Below are 25,148 nucleotides of genomic sequence, written 5' to 3' on the forward strand. Positions count from 1 at the left end.
ATGCTGACTTTTCAGAGAAAATGCATAGTTTACATTGCTGGCTAGTAACACCTCTAGGGGCAGTCACTCAGATAGCCACAATAGGGGCTTCCTGGGTCAGTGCTGCATAGTGTACACCACTGGCATTCAGCATATCGGATTGTTCCCCATAAAGATGCATTGATTCAATGCATCTACATAAAGAGATGCTGCAAGTGAAATAGCCTGGTCTCATGAAATTGCCGATTTCATCCGGCAGAGATATGTTAAGTTAGCTGCAGAGAGATCAGCGCAGCGTGGGGGGAAAAGGCGAGTAAAAACCAAGGAAGGGAGGCCGGTCACCGAAATAGTTAGTTTAACTCTACAGTGTCACACTATAGTCTTCTTTTTAGATATTTTTATTGCTAATCCTTGGTACATCAGCAAAACACTAATCATCAGCTGGATTGGTATAAGGCAATTACCCAAACCCTAAACCACAGACAGGTGCTTAGGAGACCAGTTTAGAGATGTTATTTCTTCAGGTAACAAATTAAAATTAATAAGATTAAAAAAAAACTACAATAAAGAAATTAATATTGGGAAATAAAAATCTGGGAATGTTTGTCAAAGGTACAACATCTACCGTAGTTGGGATAACGTGTTAAATATGTAAATATGTAACTTCATATGTTACCTTTAAAAGCATTATGATTTAAAGGGGGCACTCTAAGTACCAATAACACTGCATTTTAATGTTGCGATATTGGTGTTTGTTTTTTGGGGGGCAAATGGATGCAGTCTCAGAAACGGTTATGCTTATTTTTTGCCTGAAAAGCCATCTCAAGTGGCAGACAGATATCCACTTTTTCCTTACATCCTTCGACTTCTGCACAGCATGATGACGCCAAAAACACAGCTAATTTCAATAATGTTCTATCAGAAGCCAGCTATTGCAGCAAATGAACAGTGTGGCTCCATCTCTATGAAAAACATCTAATTGGCCAAGTCATCAGAACGGAGGGCTTCCCCAGAGGCAGATTGGCTCCTAAAAGGACATTGACCCAATCTGGGATTAGGGTACATTCCACGGTGTTTTGAAAGCTCTCTGTTTGAGCCAAGCGGATCAGTGGGCGGCAGTACTGTAACATGGCCATCCCAACCTTTGTGTTCCCTATAAATACATTTGTGGAGGTTTAGAGATGTTTACATGAAGCTGAAAGAGGCAAGGTGAATTGTTAGTGTAGGACTCACCTAAGAGGTTTGCCTTGATGTGGCAGATGATTTTACATTTAAATGGCCATTGGAGTGATACTAAAAACCTGCAGTTATTTAAATGTGATAGTTTTGGGGTTTGGTCTAGTGCACAAGTAACTTTTTTTTTTTTTATTGTGTGTATTGGGTCTGGGATGTACTATAGTAATTGCTGCCGCCCCGGAGTAGTGGGAGTTTGGGAGCAGGACTTAATTTTGTGTATACACACACAACCTTTCCAAGATAGTCAGCAGGTAGGTTGGGCATCTGAGAAATTTAGTGTACAAATATATGGAGTGCCAAGGCTAGCCATTAATGGCACATACCATTTCAACTAAACATTTCCCCACTCTGCATCATTCACAGCCCACGTGGATTGTTTCCCTATTATCCTAACTGTAGGGACATTCATACAAGTACATTTACAATAGTTACCACTAAAAGATTGCATTATAAAACCACTTCCTACATCTCAAAGCATTAGCAGCTGGAGGTGAAGTTTGTGGATTTCATTCGGAGTCAGTAGGGATGCAGGAATATGAGGAGCAGTGACTTGAGTGACTTAGTCCTTTATAAAATTTAACCCAGCTGTTGAAGCAGAATGATTGGGTCTCTATCCTGCTGCTTAGTGCCATGTTTGGCCCCTTGGGCCCCTAGTTCGTTACAACAACTAAAACAGATGTAGGGGAATCTGGCTGAGGAGAACAGCATAAATATATATATCATTAACCCCTCTATCAAGTTTCCATCAATGTTCAAAAAAAGTGTAGAGATTGTTCTACACCAATTCAAATGCAAAGGCACACGAATGCCTTGCGGCCATGCTACACTGCTATAGGCAGCTACCCAGGAGTCTGTGCTTTAGGAGAATATTCTATTTTTGGGTTTGCCTTCTAAAGACAGGATACAATTTATGGCTCAGCACAGTGCAAGTACGTAGTGATTATCCATTATGACTCCTGTATAATTAAAAGAGAAATATTTATCTGCAATGAAATTGTTACACACATACTATATTAGATCTTGGTTATTAATTAAATCAAGTTAGGCAATTAGAAGAGAATAAATAGAGCACCATTCGCCCCAAGAGCAGGCACCTCGAACGCTCATGTGACCTGAACTGTAACAGCTGACAGAGGCTCTCACGTTCCCTAATACTGTTCCCACACCAAGTTCGTCCTATGCAACAAGTGTTTTATTTTCCTCCCCATTAAGTTATCGTTATAGTTTCTCCTCCTATTTTTAAACACTGCGCACAAAGGCCCATAGACATTGCGGCACACTAATGGGTAAGCCCAACAGAAGGCAGCTCCCCTGGGAGATGGCACACCAGCTCTTACACAGCTACAACAGCAGGCCAGAGTGACGGTACGCCATGAGTCCACTCATCCCCCCCCCCCCCCCCGCAGCCCCCTTGGTTAGGGGTACCCACTATCTGTATATATCACACATAACTAGCACACAAATTAAGCCCTGGCACAAGCTTAGACACCTATGTTAGACGGGCACGACACCCACAATAACCTGTGTCATAAAGAAACCGGGATGACCGACACGAACCCTCCTGACACATTCGGGTCACACAGGCCCCCCAACCTCCTGCTGCACTAAGCACATTACTCCAAGCCACATGTCAAGTCCTACAACCCTCACATGTATGCCCACAAACACGCACCACTGACATGTAAATGTCTGCTATGATTGTTTTACCAGAAAAAGAGAAAAGTGCGCTGTTCGCAAAAGCCAAGCACCTGTAACCTAATGCTTTACAATTATTTCTGTACACCTTTGCTTGGCCAAATTGCATTACTGTTATCGAATGCACTGCAAAAATAAAGAATTTAAAATAAATAAATAAATAGAGCAGATGGTATACCATCGCCTGCCCTGCACGGCTCAGTTTTGTTCCATCCCTTGTTTCCTGGCAGAGTTGGATGAAAAGAGCTGGTGATAGAAAAGATTTTGCAGTGCTATACTTTCTCCAGACCTCACTTCAAGCACAATCATTTACTGGAATTCCAACCCTGTCAAGAGATCTACCTAGACAGTAGGGACTATTTTGTTTATGTATATTACCTCAACCTAACACTTCTAGACACTGCAGGGAGCTACCGTCATCTAGAAATGTCAATCTCCAAACTTTCACCAGCAACGCTGCAGGGAATTGGCTCGGTCTGTGGACCCTAAATTCTGTATTTTCATGCATGCGTGAGTACAACAGTGACATTGGTTCCCTGCACTGACGCACAAGGAGCTGAAGTGGACCCGACAGAAGAAAATGACTGCGCCGGACAGGTTCAGGTAAGTAGAACTCACCGGACCCCCACCACCAAAGCCTCCATTGGGGTTCTTTGTAAATTCTGGAAGGTCCCCAGACAGTGTCACACTAAGCAGCTCCACGTAATACATTTCAAAAATCCCCCAAAGTTGATCTGTCTTACAACAACTCTATGCATACTGCTCAGATATGGTAATAATGCTATTTTGGTAGTACCACATTAAGTCTAAATAAATGCCAATTTGTAAAATGTATCTCTCCAGAAAGGCAAACATTCAATTAACAGTTGAACATTTCTGATATTCTTACTATATTTAAGTTGTCCTTAATTCAATGTAGACATTTTATATTTTTTTGACCTTTAAAAGGGAATAATAATATAAAAAAAAAAAAAAATTAATAACTGAGATGAGGTGTTTGTACACATCGGGATTATTCACTAAAACTGGGATTGCAAAGAATTGACAAGGAATCACAAACATTAGGTCAAAAGTTACATTAGATTTTATTTTTTTTCTTTCAATTCCTTTGTCTCCTCCATTCCTGGTTTAATGGAGAGTTCTGAATATTAGACTTTTTAATGAAATATGAAAAACTTTCCTTCTCCCTTCTCTTTTAGTGCCCCCCCCCCCCCCCCCACCCCCCTATGTGAAATGTTTTAATGTGTATACCTGTATGTGCTGTTGGTATCTCCCAGCCCCCCCCTCCTACCTGGGACTAAGGGAAGAATATTGAACTGAATGGAGAACCCCTGCGGTGGTCTATGCATAAAAGCTGTGTGTTTCAATAAAGATTGTCAGTGGTGTACCTTCAGAAATAGGTCTTGTTGCAGTAGCATTGCAGTTTAAGTGGTTCTGGACTGGCTGAAGGAAATTAGCGGTGGTGACCGGTCAGGCTACCCAGAGGCCGCTACAAGTTCTAATGCTGGAAAGTAATTTGAGAGTCATTTCACAGGGTTATTCACAGTGTGCACTGTTAAAAGTTCACATTTTTGGTGAACAAAAATAAAGTAACAGATACCAAGAATTATTCCAATTCAGCTACTGGGGTCTAAAATGTCACTTCTGTGACACACACTGTATTTTTTTTTTAGTGAATGGTCTAGCATTTGTCTTTTGTAGCCAATGTCAAACACTACCTTAATTTGGACACAAATTAATGTAAATAATTTGTTAGGAAAATATGCGTTCTGATCAGTGGCTGATATTTCAGTGGATAGATGGGGAAACATAATAAACTATCTCTTTATACTATTCATATTGACAACCTATTAATTTCTAGACCACCCTAGCAATAAAGTAAAAATAAATAAATACAATCTAGCTTTCTTAGGGCTAACAGTATAGGTACCTGGCAGGTCCATACTAATAATTACTTGGAAAACATACAGGTAACAGCTAGAATAATCTTTTAAATATATCATGCTAAAGTTAAACTAGACAATCTTACATGTGCGTCAGATTTTATTTTATCTAAAATTTACATAAATATATTATTTCAAATTTAGATTTTCATTGTATGCTAGGTTGCCATGGCACAGCCTGGCATAAAATGCAAATAAGTAAAATTAATTGAGGCTCTGAATCCACACAGATATTAATGGAGAGAATTCTGACCATGCATGTACTATAGTATCTGAGCAAGATGTCAGTGCCAGTCACTAAGTTGGATAGTCCTGTAAAAGGACGTATTTTATGGTTATATTCACGTGCTCTCATCTCGGTAAACACAGCATTTACTGAACTAAGGGAGATTGTCACAAGCTGAAGCACTGAATTCTTTAACTGTAATGACAGCCAGATTGAAGGAAAGAAATAATGAATTATTAATTAGAAACCCAGGTCACAGTGTACTTCCAGCTAATTCATCTTCTCACATTTTCTTATCTGTGAAACAGAAATCTTACATTTATGCCTAACTGATCTAGTGCCACGCCAGGTCTCTGTGTGCAACCAAGTATCCCCCACAAGGTCCTGTTACTGCAGCTGCCTACTGGCAATTGTGTATTTTGGCCTCCCTAGGCCAGTCAAAGTTTTACATCCCCCCACCTATACTGGTAATATACATATATACACAAGCAATAACACACATAGTTACATAAGAACAGATACACACACTTTTTTTCTTTTTATTTTTTTAAGGATTATCCCTTCCTCTCCTTGCCTGCATACTAGCACCAAGGGGGATGGACAGGGGGTTGAGAGAAGGTAGGAGGCTAAAGTTATGCCAGACCCTGGTCTCCTTTCTATCCCCTCTCTACAGGCAGAATCTGTACAAGGAAGTAACTTTACATCTGCGGCCTGTTTCAGCAAACTGGTGCCTCAAGGAAAGCTGAAAAGCATGAAGATGCCTCTGGACACATAATGCTGTGTTAAGTTTCACCATGTTGACAAAGTAACAGTAAACTACATCTATTACAGAGATACCATAACTCAACTATATAAAACATAAAAAAAAACTATATCCAGGGCTTCATTTTTTTCTAGTGGTTATGGTGGTCTGAGTGCACAGTGGCACAATGGCATGGTAGCTTTGGCAAACTATGGATTCCCTTACCATTACATTCTAAGTACACACATCTTTTTAACTCCTCTAACCACAACCCTGTGCGGAGATAGCTGGTAACACGGCCAAAGATTGCTGTACCAAATCTGAAGAGTCCTGACACACAGCACCAAAGTGAAAACACATCCAATAACCGGAATGCCAAATGTAAATAAGCATGGTCTCAGGAAAGGTTTTTAGATAGGAGAAAATACTAAGAAGAAGAATGTGAAAGCTACTAACCACCTAACCCGTTTTATTGGTATTTGTTTCACACGATTAAGTCCCATCTTCAGAAGAAAAATCTTTATGCTTTAATTGATGCATTATTTTATTTTTTTCTTTAGAGTCAATTCTATTGGAGTCTGAATTTAATGAGGACAAAAGCAAAACTGCACATTTAGACACTACTTGTCAAAATGACAGGTATTCTAGCTGAAACCCTATATCAAATGACAGACCCAATTCAAGGACATAACAAATATTTCCACTCCAACCTACACATGCATTTTCATCTGAGTACTTCGACACAATGAAATAAATTCGGAGCATACACCATCTGTCTTCTAACAATAGACTTCCTTTGTGGCATTGTGGTTATACAGGACAGGGGTGATTTCACTCGGAGAGCTGTACAAAAACTTGAGAATGACTGCACGCTGCTTTCATGCTTGGCTAATCAAATCAGAAAGAGAGAATATACAAGCTATTAAAAGTATTGAGCACATGAAGAGTATTTTAACCAGTGACCTTTGTGGTTAGAACAGCAGAAGAAAAGTCAAGAAAAATGTGAATATGCACTAAAGCTCTCAACAATTACATTTAAAATAAGAAGAACAGAAAAGATACGAAAAGGAGTTTATGCGCTAAACAGTTATTTGTAATGAACGAAAATGAATTTCAAAATCGAGTCCAATAAAGCAGATTTGGAACAATTCCCCAACTAAGCTTTAATCACAGCTTGGCTATTTTAGTCTGAATTCAGCAATTCAACTGTAAGTAAATAACTGACTGAATGCATTACTTTTGGCTGCCTGCATAAACATCAGTAAGGTGCAGTGTTTATGAAGTATTACCATTATTATTATTATTATTATTATTATTATTATTATTTGAGCAATGCTGCCCAACCTCTTTGGTGAAAAGGGACAGATTTTGTTGGAATAACATGCAAGGCGCCTGGTTACAACAAGAATAAAAATATAACTGCTTTTCATTGTATTTATTAAAGGGTTACTTTAACCCATTGGAAGAGAGGGACCGTTCTAGTGTAATATGCCCTATCGGGCACTATGGAGATGGTCCCCCTCCTCTATTTCCAGCACCAGGCAAAGCTGCCAGCTCCGGCTTCCACATCCCCTCCTGACAGTCACAGGGGCCGCGTGCTGTCCAATCAAAGGCTCCTCATTGAGAAGCCTGTGATTGAAACCTATTGCCGGCTCACAGCGCATGCACATGCTCCGGGCCAGCGAGGGGAGGGAGATTTTTGTTTTTAAACTTAAACGTGCAAGAGAGGAATGCGGGAGGGAGCACCCACAGGGAGGGAGTGAGGGGAAAACTAGCTGACAGACATAACAGAACTTACACTGGCAATTTCACGTGTTGGGGGTGCAACTAGCCCCCAGCACACACGTGCAAATATCTCAATATGTGCAGTGTTTCAAGCTGTAATACTGCTCATACCACCATGACCTCCTAAAATCACTATTGCGGTCATGGTGGTTTGAGAAATCCTTTAACTCATGCGTAACATGTTTGCATAATTGAAGTATAAAAGTTATGATGTCACTTTCCTACTGCATACGAATGTCTCACACAGCAAATGACCTGCATAGAAGGAGAAGAGACAAGTGGCACACACAAACAGCTGTTACTGGTCCGGCATCAATACTAGCAACGATAATGATTATATTGAGGGTGACCTCTTGACACAAGTGCACACCCCAATTGCGTATTGTGTCGGTCACCTTGATGACACTATGAAAATTAATCAATCACATTTTTAAAAAAATGTTAATGGTAACTAAAAGGATGTAAATAAGAGCTTGATGGCCACAACCAGCCAGACAACACTAACCTAAGCAACAGAATTTCTCATGAAGACATCACTACAAGGGCAGAGTGAATGGCTTATATTAAATCACGTACTTCTATCTGCTTCTGTCGATTGCTCATCAGACTGTAAAACATTTCTATTCCTTACAAGACTACAATACCTAACAATCATTATTTATGAGCAGTGAACTCCAATAAAAATAGCAATAGAGAAACGATGAAATAAATATTTGTAAATTATTACATTATGTACCTGCCTGCAATGGAATATATTAGATCTCATAAAACCTAGTGGAATATATAATATATAAACCCCATCCTCCAACTGAACCGTGCCATACATTCTGTATAATGCCCTTATAACACCACCCGAACGGTTGAGACGTTTGTTGAAGCTTTTATTAATGAATAATAATGGGGGGGTTTACTAGAAGACAGCAATATGATTTGAAACATCTTTCCTATTCAATTTAAAAAGCACTGCACAGTGTGTTGGTTCTATATAAATAATAATAATCTTGACATGTACTCATAAAAGAAAAGCCTGGAGCCAGTCATTATATATCCGGCTAGAATCCATCCATCATACTTATAAGACATAAAAAATAGATTGGATTCATAGAGCTGCAGCGAAATAAAGGCTGCTTATTGACATCTAATCTATAAATTCAGAATGTTACCAAGTCAGGTCAAGAATTATGTTACACAGGACAAAAGAACACTGTCATCATTCAGCTTGTTGGGTGTTCAGTAAGTGTAAAACACAGCGGTTTCTGCTGGATCAGCACTATTTGGGATGATATTTTTGGCTGCAATGTGAATTCCTGCATTGAAAATATGCTGCACAATATGCATAACTGAATTAGTTATACGCTGCCAACATAACTTGCCTAAAGAGAGAGAAGGGGGAAAAACAGAAATGCAGAGAGGTCTTTCTAATGTCTTAGTCGGCATTACACACTGGCATACAGTTACTGATATTGCAAAATGTGGATCTTCAATTTTATTTGGTGTTTGCAGCAGGCAAAACACATTCAAGATGTATGCTTTCACAATTCCGCAGACATTGCTGAGGTCTGGGTATGAAAAGAGATGATATGACTGTTCTATCTGAATATATATCTGCCACCTTTTAAACTTAAAGGGTTACTCCAACCACCATGACCACTTCCTTGATCTGAAGTGGTAATGGTGGTGGGAGTATGGAAGTGCAGTGTTTCTGCTTGATAATAATATCAAGGAGAAATGAATAGATACTAATAATTGCGTGCTGGGGGATTGTTGCACCATTAATACATGTGACATTGGCAGCCTAATGTAAATTCTGTTCATATTTTACATCTGTCGTCTATGCACAATGCACGCTGTCGGCAAACATTAAAATCTTTCCTTATTTTTTTTTCATATTTAAAATATTTTTAAAATTAGAATATTCCTTGCTCTCATTGGACTACCCCTTCCTCCCTTTACATAATACATATATTTATTTATTAACATTTTTTTTAAAAATAAAACCATATATAATCCACAAGAACAGTCTCCTTGCAGCAGTCGCTACATCTTCGGTCATATCATCAGAATTAATTATTGTGACAAACAACCTCATTGCGGGTTCTTGGAGGGGCCTGCTGGCCAGCCTCTTGCCTCAGGACTATTGCTCCTGGTTTAGGACTGCTAAAAGCCTCTGTTCGTGCCTTTTCAATCACCAGGTTCGGTATATGAGATGTACTGAATGGATTGAACTTGTGCTGTTCGTATACAGAACTAACTCCTGAATACTTGGACCACCCAGGGGAGTCGTGTGTTGCCAATTGACCCTTGTGACCCCTATTCTCACCTCCTTAACTCAACGTTCTACGCGGTTGGCTGGGTAGTCGCCGTTCGTATGTGCGAACACATAACAGCGGCCATATTTAGCCACCAACGCGTTACATCAGTGTTTGGTTGTCAAGTGTATGGAACTATAAAATCGGGTACTCGACGGCACGAACACCGCTGGGAATTCCACCTCCCATTATGTTTGAGAAAGTGAATTAACATGAACGGCGTTCGGTGGGAACACACTCCCGAACGAGGGGCACACGACCAGCGTACGCATGAACGGTTATGTTTTTCTTGTATTTTGTACTCCCAAAAGAGACCGACTGCTCAGCCTGAATTCATGAAACTCTTAAGCAGGCGCCTCGTGTGCGGTCGGTCTAAACTATACCCCGGTGGCGTTTCGGCTGCATTTGTGGGATCTGAGCGCTTTTTCGGGGATATAGGACTTGAGGGGTTACTCAATTGTTAAGTGTGTATTTTTGTTATGTATGTCCTGGACCTGAGAGTTATTGTAATGTAAAGTTGTGTACTTTTACTGTAGTCTCCTCTCAGGTACAGTGAGGAATGCCCCTGGAATATGTATTAGGAAACCCCTTGCATGGGGAGTTGCATATAAGGCCACATGTGGCTCCCATTAAACAAGTTCTACTTCATCCTCAACACAGAGCCTCATCTCGTGCTTGTAGGGAACACCTATATCACTAGCTCTTGTAAGAGTTATCCTGCAATACTCTCTGGAGTAGGAGAGGTCTACCCACTGGCAGATGGATCCCTGACTTGGGTCCAGGGTGGGTGGAGGACAGCGGGACCCCAGCCAAGCAGCGGCGGCTAAGGGTCTACAGTGCTGATGGTGTCTGGTGGAGTGCTTGGAAGAACTCTGAGGACTAGGAAGCAGTGATTGGCGGAGGCACCACAATGATCCAGGACCAATACAATGCTGCTTCTTATTGATCAAATAAGCATCATATGATCAAATAAGCTTTTGGACAAATGTAAAAGTATCTGAAATACAGTGCTTTACATTGTCTGCAAAAAGGGATAGGATCTATGCACCAAATCCACTACAAGATGTAATGGTTTTGTTGCTTAGACTGTGTTTTTAAGGTAAGATTTAGTGTTAACAATTGTTCATGGAACAAACAAGGACGGGTTTAGGTAGATATGAATTCGCTTCAGAATTTGTTGGCGCTTTATGCTAATAATAATAATAATATCTAAATTTAATCTGTACATTGTACAATTAAAATCACCAGCAAGTATATTGATTAAATATACATTATATAACTTGTTTCTCCACGATATACACTGCTGTGTATGTACAGGTATCCTCTCCCCTAAAACAGCTAAGCGGGAAATCTCACGTGTCAAGAGTACGGTATAATAAGCCTATGCCACACTTGGGATTATGGGAGGACACAGAGGTGTGCCGATCTATTTCCATGGACATATGTGATGTTTTCTAAGTCAACAAAACAGGTACATTTTCTGTTTATGCATTTGTTTAAAAATCTTACTGGCACAATATTCAGATAAAATGGCTTTGCCTGTAAAATAAAAACATGTACATCTTAAAACAAATATTTATTTGCAAAGCAAAAATGATATTCCACTGTTCTGTGGTTTATTTAGCTACCTCGAATTTGTGTCATTTAATGTTTTCACACGGTTTCAGTCCTTTAACATGAGTATATGAGAATTTCTTCAATTAAAAAATTGTAGATTGTTTGAAAGGTCATTTTTAAAATGTATATTTTTTTTTAAATAACTTCAGTGAAGGGCTAATTGTGTGCTGGCTTGGTTTTACATGAAAATCGAGAGAAGTTAGGGGGGGAGGGGTGATATAAAGTGAGATATGTATAAACGTGTTGTGTTCTGAAAAGTGGTAAAGGATTAAAGTTGTCACAAAGCAAAATCCAGTACAGTTAATAACTTTCAGATTTACCCACTGCCTATATGTCTACCTAACCATGCTAGTCTGTATACAAGGACTGGTCTACTCTATCTACTAGACATGCCTGAATTGCCCAACACTTGTTCTCTACACCTTTAAAAATGCTATTAATGCTAAGCCCGTCAGTCAGTTTAGCCTGCTTACTACACAGTCATGTTTTACTTGCCTACTGACATTCATTAACACTACTGTTCCTAGGCTGTAATTCCAATATAAAAAATGTGCAGTTTCTACATATGCCATGCTACAGATATAATTTGTCTGTTTTTACTTGTTATAGCTGTCGTGGCGTACCAAGAATGTATGTTAAGACTTGCACAATAAAAATAAAGAATTTAAAAAAAAAAAAGTGGAGCAGTCGCCATGGAAATCCGTGGATCCAGCATAGAACACAATACTCTTTATACATAACCCCCAAAGTTTTAAAGATGGAGCCATCTCCATGGAAACCAATCAAATGTCCCTGCTGATTGCCTCACTTACTCTTTCAAAATTATTGATTTTTATTTTTTTTCCTTCTATAAATAGCACTTTCATAAGACAACTGCTAAATGTATTAGAGTGTAAGGCTGTATGGGTCCATTCAGTCTCTGTAAACCAAGGTGATGTGGTTCACAAAATGAGACTAATGATAACATAAGGAAGGTTATATAAGGTTATGTATGATGTTAAATGCGGATGACAAATGGTAGTGAGTATAATTTTAGAGGACGTTAATTGACAATCAAATATGTGTTAGGGAGGGGCGGAGCTGAGCTGTGGAGCTGAGCAGACACACTATCTGTGAGCTCCCGAGCCTGGGTCCGATTATCGCATGAAATCAGGGGCACAGCGCCTTGAAATGAAACCCAAACTACATCAACCTGTAATACAGAGGCTGGCGAACCTGATGATACCTCGCATGACCGACAAGCCCGCTGGAATGTCTGAGCCGAGGCTTGGGACCTACAACACGCAGGGCAAGGGAGAGATGGCCGCTCTCCCAGCCCATCAAGACAAGCAGCAGCCACGGTGTTAGGGTTACAGAACTCTTTCAGTCATTTGATGTCTGCTTTGATGACTCGTAATAAGTACAAAACCATTCTTTTTATTCTTTATTTAAAGGCAAATACATATATCAGCACATAGGCTATATATCCGTAACAAGCAGCATCAAAATAGAGGAAAGTTAAACACGAATTTAAAATTGTAAGTACCCTAAAAAGTACAATCAGCATTGTAGGGATTATCAAAGCAAAAATAGATAGACTGTGCTTTAAGAAAAAAATAGATAGATGGTCCCTTAGGTAAACTTGGGTAAGTAAAAATAACCTGCCTGTTTCAATACACTACACTAACATTTTATTTGATTTAAATTTGTGACAAGATCAGGAACCACAAAGTGCAAATGCAGAAAAATAAAATTGGTGCACGCCTGAATTACACCTCCACATACAATGTGAAATAATGACAGGGAGCAGTAGTCATTAAAAGAGAATTGTGTGCACATGCCTACACCACAGAATATATTTAGTAGGTACACATTATTACAGCTCAGAGGGGAGCAGGCCATTAACAGAGCTCAAACTTCTAAGCCTCATTACCAGCAAGGCTGAAAGGGGCACCACTGCAAACCTCCTGCAAAATGACCTATGGGAATGGAGAAAACAGCAGCATGCAGTTTATTTCAGACAGGCTTGGGTGGCTTCTGACAATTCCTTGCATGGGGGTACAAAGTTTTAATGTTACCATTATAAATTCACAACCTGTAAAAGTTCAATTTAAAGGGACACTATAGTCACCAGACCCCCACTACAGCTTAATGTAGTTATTCTGGCTATATCTTTGCAGGCTTTTTGATGTTTACATTACTGCCTAGGGATACCTCTGAAGTGCTTGCTGGGTCAGTGCACATTCACAGTCTCCACGCTCTGCATGGAGATGTTGAACATTCCTCATAGAGAGGCATTGATTCAATACATCTCTATGAGGAGATGCTGATTGGCGCAGCGTAGCGTTTTGCAGCACATGCAAGAAAGACTCCCAATGCTTTCCTATGAGAAGTTTTATGATTTCACCCGAGGAGGCGGGACTCATACTGCGCAGAAAAAAAAGTGAGTAGAATCACCTTTTCATCTGGGCTAAGTGGGAGACGGTCACCTAAACTGCTATTTAGACCCAAGTGTCAGAAATACGTTTGCATTCCTGACACTATAGTGGTACTTTAAGGTTGGTCTCCTCAGCACTCTTCGGCTAAAAAAATAAACATTTAATAAATGGCTTTTGGAGAGGTCTTTGTATATCTATGCCCTGGCAAGCGTTTCCATTAAAGTCTGTATTTTAAATATTAGCAACCATACCAAAGCTAAACAGCAATAAAAATGTTTGTATTGAATATCCATTCTTAACCAGAGATTAGCAGGGGAAAAAAAACAAGACTTTAATAAAATGCAAAAGATTTTTTTTTTTTTACATTTTTGTAAAGCATACAAAACAAAACCCACACAACACAATCTCGTCTGGCCAGGTTGCAATAGAGAAAGACTTGTTAGTTGTCTAAGTAGTAGGTTCAAGCTGCCATTTTAAGTTATTTTATGCTCCTCTGGGGAGACCAATGAAAACCATGTAAAGTTATTGCAAATACAGATCTCTGCAGACCACAAAAAAGAATCTTCGTCCATGTTCTGCCTTTCCCTGATTGACATAACTGAAGCACTAAACAATCCCTTAATTTGCTAAACATCCTCTCAAATAGATTAATGGAATGCTTTACTTATAGGATAACATATACATTCTGAAGACACTTAACAGAACCTAGTGTACGTCTTGGGGAATTCAAGGAAAATGCGGTGTTAAAAAGCACTCCATTTTATTAAACAAATGCTTTACTATACATTTTAAATTACACATAAAAGGGGTCAATACAGAAATATACATCACCATTTTGATTGCTCTGTGATTTTTATGACCATTGACAAAGTCACCTCTACATTTTCATGGCTTTATATATAATTGGAGGAAACATTTATTATTATTGCCATTTATATAGCGTCAGCAGATTCCGTAGAACTTTACAATATTATAGGAGGGGGAGATTTAACTATAAATAGGACAATTACAAGAAAACTTACAGAAACGATAGGTTGAAGAGGACCCTGCTCAAACGCGCTTACAGTCTATAGGAGGTGGGGTATAAAACACATTAGGACATTTAGTAAAGATTACTTGATTTATATATGACCAGGTTTGTGACATATCTTCCAACTATTTATTGTATTAATTTCAAACAAGCAATCTCAATAATAACAAATACGAATACATGCCAACAGGTGCAGACAACACAATGTGCAATCCTTGATTTCCGTCCCCTAAGATTTTATGAATGGTGGGCTGGCTACCAGTTATTTGAGGATTATTTAGCACTCTGATGCCTGCATCCACCACTAAAACATACAAATTGGGGAGATATCTCCTTGGACTCCAAAAGCAATACACAAAATGTATCCGCTTCCTGCGTAACCTGTGCTTCCAAAACGGGAATGCCCATTACGATCCTGGGAGACTGTAGGCCAAACTAACGTGTACATTTTTAGATGAGAAAACAAATACAAACCCACACCAATCCTAACACTCCAACAAATCAAACAAATATCCTGACCTCAATGTTCTCTTGTTTGCATACTTTCAAATCCTTAACTTGATGAGCAGAATCATTCCACATCTAAGCCAAGAAGATTTGGATTACCCCGTAGACTATGCACTTACACAGCCGAAAATTTTAAACTATTCAATTAGTTCACTCTACTCACAACACATTTCCCAAAACTAGCATGAAACACTCATAACAATAACAGTCAAACGGAACAATTACTCTGACAAAAAGGATTCACAGTGCAGTGTACAAAAAAATACAGAAATACATAACATACAGAAACACAGATAACAAATTGCAAACAGTCCATAAAATAAAATAGGAGAAAACACAAGAAATCCTTAAAATATATTTACCTCTTATATATAAAATTCTTGTGGGAGATTCAGATGTTACAGGTGTCCAAGTAGTTGTTGAAAAAAGAAATCTCAGCCTGAATAATCCCACATTCTCATTATGTACCTCAAACTGGGTGGATCAGAGGGGATTGGCCTGGCAGTTTATTGTCCACTCCATATTTTCTTAACTTATGTTGTCCTTTGAAGAACCCAAAGTCAGAGCATATGCACCAATACTTTTTACGATGCCCTATGTTCAGCTCTGGTGATGGTTATCTGGTAGTTTTATGGCTTAGGCCTGGTGTAAGATCAAATCCTACAATAAATGATATACCAACATGTACAAACACCAACTCCTAACATTTATCAAATGCCAACTCATTCTTTGGCATGACACCTTCCAAGAAATACATCTAAAAATTGCATATCATGCATAAAATTCTCCACTAAAATATTTTCTCTAAAGCTCAGAGTCTCAGCAAACTGTCTAAAATGGGGGATGGACAAAGTAGACCTACACCATTGCTTCTGGGGATAGGCAGGAATTGAGGCATTTTGTAAACATGTAGAAAAGTAGAACACAACTAACAGGCAAATCCATTTACATTTCTCCATTACTGGCAATACTCTAAGTGACAACGGAAAACTCAAACCACATGATTTTAGATGCAGCACGTAACAGTATTCTGCACAATAGGATAGACCCCTCCACTACCTCTTTGTCATTTCTGCACACTAAACTATCCTTAATTGATATGGACTTGGTGGAAACCTTGTTAGAAAGTACTTTCATGAAAGAAAATTCATACCTGGCAAGCATATAGTAATGCATTTCCAACCTACCCAGAATCTCCACAGGGCAAGGGAGTTTGAATATCCAAACCCTGGTCTTCCCAGGGTTGTCAGATCTTATGAAATTAAGTGTTCCAAACTCTAGCCATTAAACAGTTATCTTTTAAGTTGAGCAAGATGATCATACAGATTTTTTTTTTTTTACCGTTTGTCCATTAAAAATTTTATGGGACATTGCATATACCAGACGCAGTAGCATTGCACACTTTACAGTGTGTCATAACCAGAAACAAAATACCACGACAGGTTAGTGCCCATTTTACATAATTAAAATTTTTTTAAAGATTAGCGTAATAAATTAAGCAATATTGCCAAAAAGATCTCCTGGTACGAGATACTGAAATAGGCCGTATAGACAGAGACTCGAGTATAGATATGTAATAATGGGCTTATTTAGAAACACATTAATCACATCGTACCTTTTACTGGTAGCAATAAAGAAATGCATCAATAATATGTATTAGCGCAATACATTCAGGTTATTAGAGCAACATCACCCATACACCCCATACTTGAAAGGGGGAGGGGGATTAATAACTATACAAATTAAGCAATGCAGATTGGATACTAAGATTGAATATGCAGACCCATGGAAATGGAAATCCTACCATAACGATCTACAGAGCTAGAGCAATAGAAAGGCATTGGATAATTATATGTAAATAAACAAATATAAATCAACGCATAGTTGATTTAGATCATTTTTCAAAGTCAACTATTTTGGCCTTAAATGTAGCGAATAACCCTGCTTGGTAACGCGTCCCATTTAAATTCCACGTACAAGACTCCTTTAAAACATGACTGGCTGAACCCAATCCTTGGCCATTCGTTCCATAATTACAGATGGTAAATGGTTGAATATAGAAAACTGTACAACACTTCAATGACTTCATCTCCGACTTAAAAAAAAAAAAAAAAAATTGCTTGTGATATTACAAAAGCAGAATAATATGTGTCAGTCACAGTTCACTGCTGCAGAAAGTTATGATTTAGCGGTTTACACGTAAAGCCCTAAGAACACTTTTATATCAGGTACTGGCTTAGAACATCCTATGGCAGACTGCCAATTTATTCCAAAATCTACAAATCGTTTTCCGATTTATCTCAGGAAGTGAAGGCAGTGTTTTGCAGGAACTAAAAAAAAAAAAATGTCAAACCGGACACAAAATGTATTCTCTTTTCCAAATACCAATAGGTTTTTTTATTAAAAAAAAAAAAAAAAAAAACACTTTGTCAAATTGCCCATTAAGCATTTGTTTTCCTGTATATAAATTTACCCAGCAGCGATAAAAGCTACAGGAATTTTCAGTAATAATGACACCACACATGGGGATTAAAACTCAGGCCATTTTCAGCTAAAAAGGAGTTGACCTGGTTTTGAATTTCTTCACTAATTATTAAATCATAATTAAATGATTTCTTTTGGGACACAAAATAAATAAAAACCTGGCCATCATCCAAACTCATGTTTAACTCTTTCTACAATTAACATAACTTGTCACTGCAGTCAATTAATAGCTACAAATGAAATAAAACAGTTTACTGTCTCTAAATGTTTTATTTCAAATTTCTGGCTGTGATTTGCCGTGTGTTTATATCTCATAACAAGATTGTAATAAACTCAACACTCAAAATGTACACGACCATTGCCTCTTTGTGTATTGGAATTGTGCCCATGATTTTATTTCTATCTTTGAGCTGAATTAAATAATTGACAGTGAAAGGAAGACTTTAATGTAAAACAATCTACAGAAGGAAGTAAATACACACATATTTTGAATAATCTGTTAATGAAATGCGTGTTCTGAAAAATGAAATATATAAGGCACAACACTATCTGACAGTTTTCATTAATTAGTGAAGGTATTTGAGCCAGCACATTCAGTCATTAAAGTCAATGAAGTGAAATATAAACATGAGCTTGATGTCTGCCAGGCTTATGGTATTTCTATAGTGTCACACGGGCAACTGGGGCTGGTAAAGTGACACCAGCAACTTGCAAACTCATTGTGTGCTGTGTCACTGGTTCCCTGGCACCTGACAATTCCACTACTGCTTTTTACATAGAATATTGATAGTTCCCCATGCATTCTATTTTAGAATGTTGGTTTTCCAATTTGGAAGCAAACATTAATGCCTTTAAAAAAAAAAAAAAAATTAAAAAAAATTAAAAAACACTTTGCAGATTGGCAGTAGGGATCCCAAATGTTTATTCAGTTATTCATTTGTAAAGAATAAACTGTGAGAAACATAGATACCGCAGTCAGGCTGATAAAATGTGTGGGATGTTTGGAAAAGTATCAAAAAGAAAAGAGAGAGAAAAGAAAAGCGTATTTAGAAAACTAGTTTCCCTAGATATTCTTCTTAAACATTCAAACTAGTGATCTGTAGTTTAACAATAAAGGACAATAAATAGACTAGTAATTAGCCTGCTTTGAAAGGGTATACAATAATTAAATATTCTTTCCTTGGCACTAAACCCCGTGTGGAGCTAAATGAACACCCAGGACACTGTAATTCAGAGTGCTACACACTCCACACTGGAGTCCACACTAGATGAGCTTACCTTTCACTTGGCTCTCATATTCTGCTATGATTTCTTTGTCTTTCTTGAACCTGCTGGGAGTCGACATTTTCCAGTAGTTCTCCAGATTCCAAAATGGACTTTTGCTCGCAGCTAAAAGTTTTAAAAACCCTGATCACAACCAGGACGGAACCAAGTGGCCCTGGAGATATCACTGGGGCAGGATCCTTCAGCTGGAGGTAGCAGGAAGACAGGGCTTGTAGGTCAACCAGGGAGCCATCCTAATAGCACAACCACAAACAGGCACAAGGCAACAGCAGTCCCGGTGGGGGGAGGGTTTAAAGGGGTAACTGGGATGAGGATCTGGTAGAAGGGGGTGGCCAGAATTAAAGAATAATCACCCTGGTAAGTAGGCAAGTAGATTCCCACCGTAGCGAGCTGTGAGAAACGGCTGGAGACCCGCACAAAAGAAAGAAGCCCTTTTGTGCAGAGGAATGAGGCAGAGGCACCATGAAGCAAGGTACTAGACACAATGCAGCAGGCATACAGGGGGCTGACTGAGTGCAACCCTATGGGCAGGGCCAGCCACACAAGGCAAAATGAATGGGAGCAGCCAACACAGCGCTGGGGGCAGGAAGGAGCACAATATGGGGTGCAGGCAGCACAGTGCTTGGACACTAAGGAGCACACTGTGGGGTGCTGGGGGCAGAAAAATGGAGAGCAGGCAGTACAATGCTTGGGGCAGGAATGAGCACACTGTGGGGAGGGCAGGAATCAGCACAATTTGCTGGCGCTGTATAAATAATAACTGTGGGGTGCTTGGCAGGAAAGAGCACACTTGTGGGTGCTGGGGACAGGAATAGGCACACTGTACACTGTGGGGGGCAAGAGGGAGCACACTGTGAGGCAGGAGGGAGCACACTCTGCGGGACTGGGGGCAGGAATTAGCACACTATGGGGGGGGGCTGGGGGAAGCACACTGTGGGGGGGGCAGGAATAAGCACACTGTGGGGGGGCTGGGGGTAGGAATAAGCACACTGTGTGGAGGCTGGGGGTAGGAATAAGCACACTGTGGGGGGCTGGAGGTAGGAATTAGCACACTGTGGGGGGGCTGGGGGTAGGAATTAGCACACTGTGGGGGGGGCTGGGGGAAGCACACTGTGGGGGGGCAGGAATAAGCACACTGTGGGGGGGGGCTGGGGGTAGGAATAAGCACACTGTGGGGGGGGGCTGGGGGTAGGAATAAGCACACTGTGGGGGGGGCTGGGGGGAGGAATAAGCACACTGTGGGGGGCTGGAGGTAGGAATTAGCACACTGTGGGGGGGCTGGGGGTAGGAATTAGCACACTGTGGGGGGGGCTGGGGGTAGGAATTAGCACACTGTGGGGGAGCTGGGGGCAGGAATTAGCACACTGTGGGGGGACTGGGGGCAGGAATTAGCACACTGTGGGGGGACTGGGGGCAGGAATTAGCACACTGTGGGGGAGCTGGGGGCAGGAATTAGCACACTGGGGAGGGGGTGGGGGCTGGGGGCAGCACAATGAATGGGAGAGGTAAGAGGACGAAAAGAGCTTCAAGGTGCCAAGCCCTGGTGCCGGCTGGTGGGTGGGTGCCAGGCAGTCCTGATCACTGCCTCCTCCTGTGTTCTCCAGTGGGGGCAGATGGGGGATCGGCGGCCCGGGGAGGGAGGGTGGGTGCTAATTGGATATCACTAGGCTGCGCCCCCCGTGGTATTTCTTTATTACCCCTCCGTGGTCAGACTGCCACACAGCGCAGCCAGAGCCTGCGAGACACGGCTGGGAGGTGCCGGGGCCTCCCCCTGAAACCTCCTCCATCTCTCACACAGACTGGGCCCTGCCTTCCTCTGACTGACAGCAGCGGCCGGCCAACCGAAAGGCGCGTCTCATCGTGCAGGCCTGGTCCGGGAACCTATCAGGAGCCGAGGCGGGTGCTGGAGGGTCGGTTGCTAGGAGACGAGGAGCCTTGCTCACAGCAGTGATGGAGCAGAGAGCATGCACCCTGGCTCATTGACACTGACCCCAGCAGCACAGCCTGCAGGAGGCTCATTACTGCTCCCTGAGTTATGGGCCCCTGGGATAGTTGGCTAAGGCAGACACATTTTACCAATTAAACCAGGGGGACTTTATGTAGAGGTGGCTGGAGTGTAAAAACCAGCTGGTTATTCAATCAGAATGCATGATACATAACATTCCTTTTATTCCACATAGTTCAGACTTTACATATTTACAGGATTATTGTTGGGAAGTCAAAATGAATTTCACATTTTAGGCCAAACAGCTAAAGTTGGTTTTAGGGATTTTAGCCTGAAATGTAAATATTGCCTTTCGGGATTATTTAGTTAGGCTGCATCAGTAAAAGTCAGATAAAATAATTCAAATGTAACAGAACTTGCAATTCTCATATTCACTAAAACAGTTCAACCAAATGAGCACGTGTTATCTGGTAAAGTATCGTATCTGGCCAGGGACTAAGGAAAGTATATAGTAAATTGGGCAGACTAGATGGGCCGAATGGTTCTTATCTTCCGTCACATTCTATGCTTCTATGTTTCTTTTTTTTTTTAAATTCTTTATTTTTGTCGGGCAAAAATTCACAACAGTGTCTGTGTAGCCACAGTAGCCTTAACAGACGCCTTCAAATTTAACAACTAAAAAACATTTTTGTGGCTTATTTAAACTCAGCGCGTTTTTAAGGATCATTTAAGACAACATTGAGCATTGTACGATTCAACATGTTTGTCGGTAACAGCATTTAAGTGGCTAGGGCACATGTTAGTCTATGCATGTATTATATATATAAGTAACACGCTTATCTATGTATATGAGGTTGACAGACTATTAGGCATTGTTTATGTAATATAACACGCTAGGGTAGATATGCCTTTAGAAAAGCTATTCAGGCTGAAGATTATAATTGTGTTGCCTGTACGTGGTGCTACCTGTATGTCCTAAGAGACATAGTGGCGTGATTAATCAATTGTCTAGCTAGTGGAGGCAGCGCTCTATCATGTGAAGCAGGCGTGAGTAGTGTGAGATCCTGCTGGCCACCAGGTACGATTCGCTTGGTGTAATTAACATGTCAGAATACTGTTACTGTGCCTGGACGCCACTGCTATTGCTCCCCATGGCCGCCGGGCACAGCAAGGCATATCTGGGTGAGACAGTATAATTTTGAGTTCACAGCAAGATTAAGGTAAACAATATGCTAAATAAAGGACCAAAATAATAAAATAATAAAACAATAACATAACAGTAAAACCACTGGGTTGTCCCCCATCCTTTGTCACGTCAGAGGAGAAATTAAGCAATTTAGGTAGGTACTTCTGACGTAGCTGCGAGACAGTTCATCTCATGTCTCCAAAGTGAAGCTTGGTCCTACGGGACCTGCCTGTAGCTGTTTTAGCTTGTTCTTACTTCTGGTGGGTTATCAATCTTGGGGTGCAGAAGTCTGCTAGTGACTCGATGGGGCTCGGTGCCGTGATGTGGCTTAGTGGGTTGAGATGGGTCGCGGCAATCGTGCTTGGCTTTTCCCTGCATCTGTGCTTCGGATCGCGTCCTCTTTGCTTGTGTCAGAGGTTACCGTTCTCATTGGCCTGGGTTGCCCGCCCTAGATGGCTGCGGGTTGGGAGCATGCTTTGGTCTGATCAGGAGTGAAATATTAGGTAGTAAACGTTTAAACAATAAAACTTTAAGTGGGGAGTCACAGATGGGATCCATGAACTTGGCGGTAATATGGTTAGGCTGGATGTCCCCGTGTCCCCTTCTAGACCTCAGGTACCCATTGCGTGGCGGCCGGCCCTCTGTGCTTTAAATGCGGTGGAGGACGAGGTGGAGGCCCCGGAGGGCTGGAATGCTTGGACTTTGGCCATGTCCCAGGAGTGAGGGAGTTGTTGTCTCGGAGCTTGGATGGTGCTAGCCGGGTTCGTCGGTAGTCCCAGAGCGGTCAGCAATGAGTCTATTTCCGCTGCATCCGTTAGGCGGGTTGTTGCGCCCCCATGGGAGATGACCAGGCTCCTAGGGTAGGCCCATCTATATGGGATAGAGTGTTGACTGAGCGTGGCTGTTAGTGGCTTGAGCCAGCTTCTCCATATCACTGTGGGCTTGGACAAGTCCTGATAGAAGGATAAGGTAGCGTTTTCAAATGGGTAGTTTGCTTTGTTTCTCGCGGCAGTCATAAGGGTCAGTTGGGCTGCCCGTGTTTGTAGCTGCAGGATGACATCCCGTGGGGTGTCTGCTGGTGCTGTCGCGGCTCTCGGGATGCGGTAGGTCCCATCTATCTCAGTTAGGCTTGTTTGTTGTGTTGAGAGCAGAGAGGCGAGCAGTCTCCCGACGTAGTGTGTCAGGTCGCCTGAGGCCACAGTCTCTGGGATACCCCGGATTTTTAAATTTCTGCTCCTGTGCTGGTCTTCTATTGCGGCTGGTGAGTTGGCGGCTGGTGAGTTGGGACTGAGCGCGCCGCATCTCCGTATTTTGGGCTTCTAATTGTGTACATCGGGCGGAGAGGTCTTTCGTTTCTTTGTTGTTTTGACGCGCCCCTCCACTGTTTGTATTTCTTCTCGCAGTGTGGCCACATCTGCGGCAAACATTTCGCGGAGGTGGTGGAGCAAGGCTTTGATACCCCCCTTCGTGGAGGGTAGCTCATTATCTTCGTCGGAGGACGGGAGGTGTAAGCCCCCTGAGCTCGGGAATTCATCCAGCTCATCCATCGCTTGGTCCTCGGAGGAGGCCGAAGCCGTGTCGCCATGTTTTTTTGGGGGCGCGGCGTGGTTTGGGGCCTGTGCGGGTCGGAGGAGAAGATCCCCGATGTCTCGTGCCCCTGTCGGTCTCGGGGTTCCCTGATGTTTTGTCTTCTTCCACATCTCGCTGTGACCCGATAGAGGCTGAGGTTGGAGTGTTTCGGGTGGTTAAATAGCTTATTTCAGGCTTATTTCTGCGGAGCTCTGCTGGCACACGTCTGCTCTGTATGGCTGCTGGCTCCGCCCCCGTTTCTATGTTTCTTCTTTAAAAATCTGAAATTCATACCAGTAAACCCTGTATAAAATGCACAATCTGCATCATTTTTAGACATCGCCTTTCAACTGGATTAATTCTGAACAAATCGGGTAGAAGACAAGTAAATTGAGCAAGAAATTCACCTGCATCAGCTAATGGTCACTTGCAGCAGATGTAATACTTAAAGGGACACTCAATGAAGTGGTCTGGGTGCCAGGTCCCTCAGGTTTTAACCCTTCAGATTCTTCCAATAGGTGGCGCCTCTTACTGGCGAGGGAGGAGTATGCCTGCTCCTGTGAAGTAGCTTTATGGAAATAATGTATTGATTTATATTTTTTCAATACATTAAAAAATGGGGTCAGTTTTGGGCAATGTTCTCCTTTTTATTGCTCTTCTTCATATTGTAATCTAGTTCACAATCTATATGATGCATATATATTGGGGGCGGGGGCGGGGTGTGTGTGCATATATATATCTTAGAAAAAACTTTTCAAGTGATCTACAAAAATTCCAATAGACTTTAGTGGTGACTTCTACAAATAAATAATTTGGAACGTTTGCTATCATTTCTAAAGCTGATTTAAATAAAATCAAGGCCATAGTGTATGCGTGTAACTATACGTATGTGACATTGTGTAACTATACGTATGTGACATTGTGTAACTATACGTATGTGACATTGTGTAACTATACGTATGTGACATTGTGTAACTATACGTATGTGACATTGTGTGTCTATCTATGTGACTACGTATGTGACATTGTGTGTCTATCTATGTGACTATACGTATGTGACATTGTGTGACTATCTATGTGACTACGTATGTGACATTGTGTGTCTATCTATGTGACTATATGTATGTGACATTGTGTGTCTATGTGACTGTGCACATCTGAGGGTTAGTCTGTGTGTGACTGTGTAACAATGAC

At 41.1% G+C, this 25,148-nt stretch overlaps 1 protein-coding gene across 4 annotated transcripts in view; it reads right to left on the reverse strand.

The window, feature by feature from the left end:
• SRGAP1 (SLIT-ROBO Rho GTPase activating protein 1) overlaps positions 1-19,524 on the reverse strand; it is a 159,854-nt gene extending 140,330 nt beyond the window's left edge. For all 4 annotated transcript variants that reach the window (XM_063447084.1, XM_063447083.1, XM_063447082.1 and 1 more), the window contains exon 1: positions 19,249-19,524. In XM_063447084.1, the coding sequence (XP_063303154.1) occupies positions 19,249-19,315 (67 nt within the window). In that variant the 5' untranslated portion in view covers positions 19,316-19,524. The remainder of the gene's footprint in view (positions 1-19,248) is intronic.
• Between the last annotated feature and the right edge of the window lie 5,624 nt (positions 19,525-25,148).

The sequence above is a fragment of the Pelobates fuscus genome, chromosome 3 (assembly GCF_036172605.1).
Source record: "Pelobates fuscus isolate aPelFus1 chromosome 3, aPelFus1.pri, whole genome shotgun sequence".
Classification (NCBI taxonomy): Eukaryota; Metazoa; Chordata; class Amphibia; order Anura; family Pelobatidae; genus Pelobates; species Pelobates fuscus.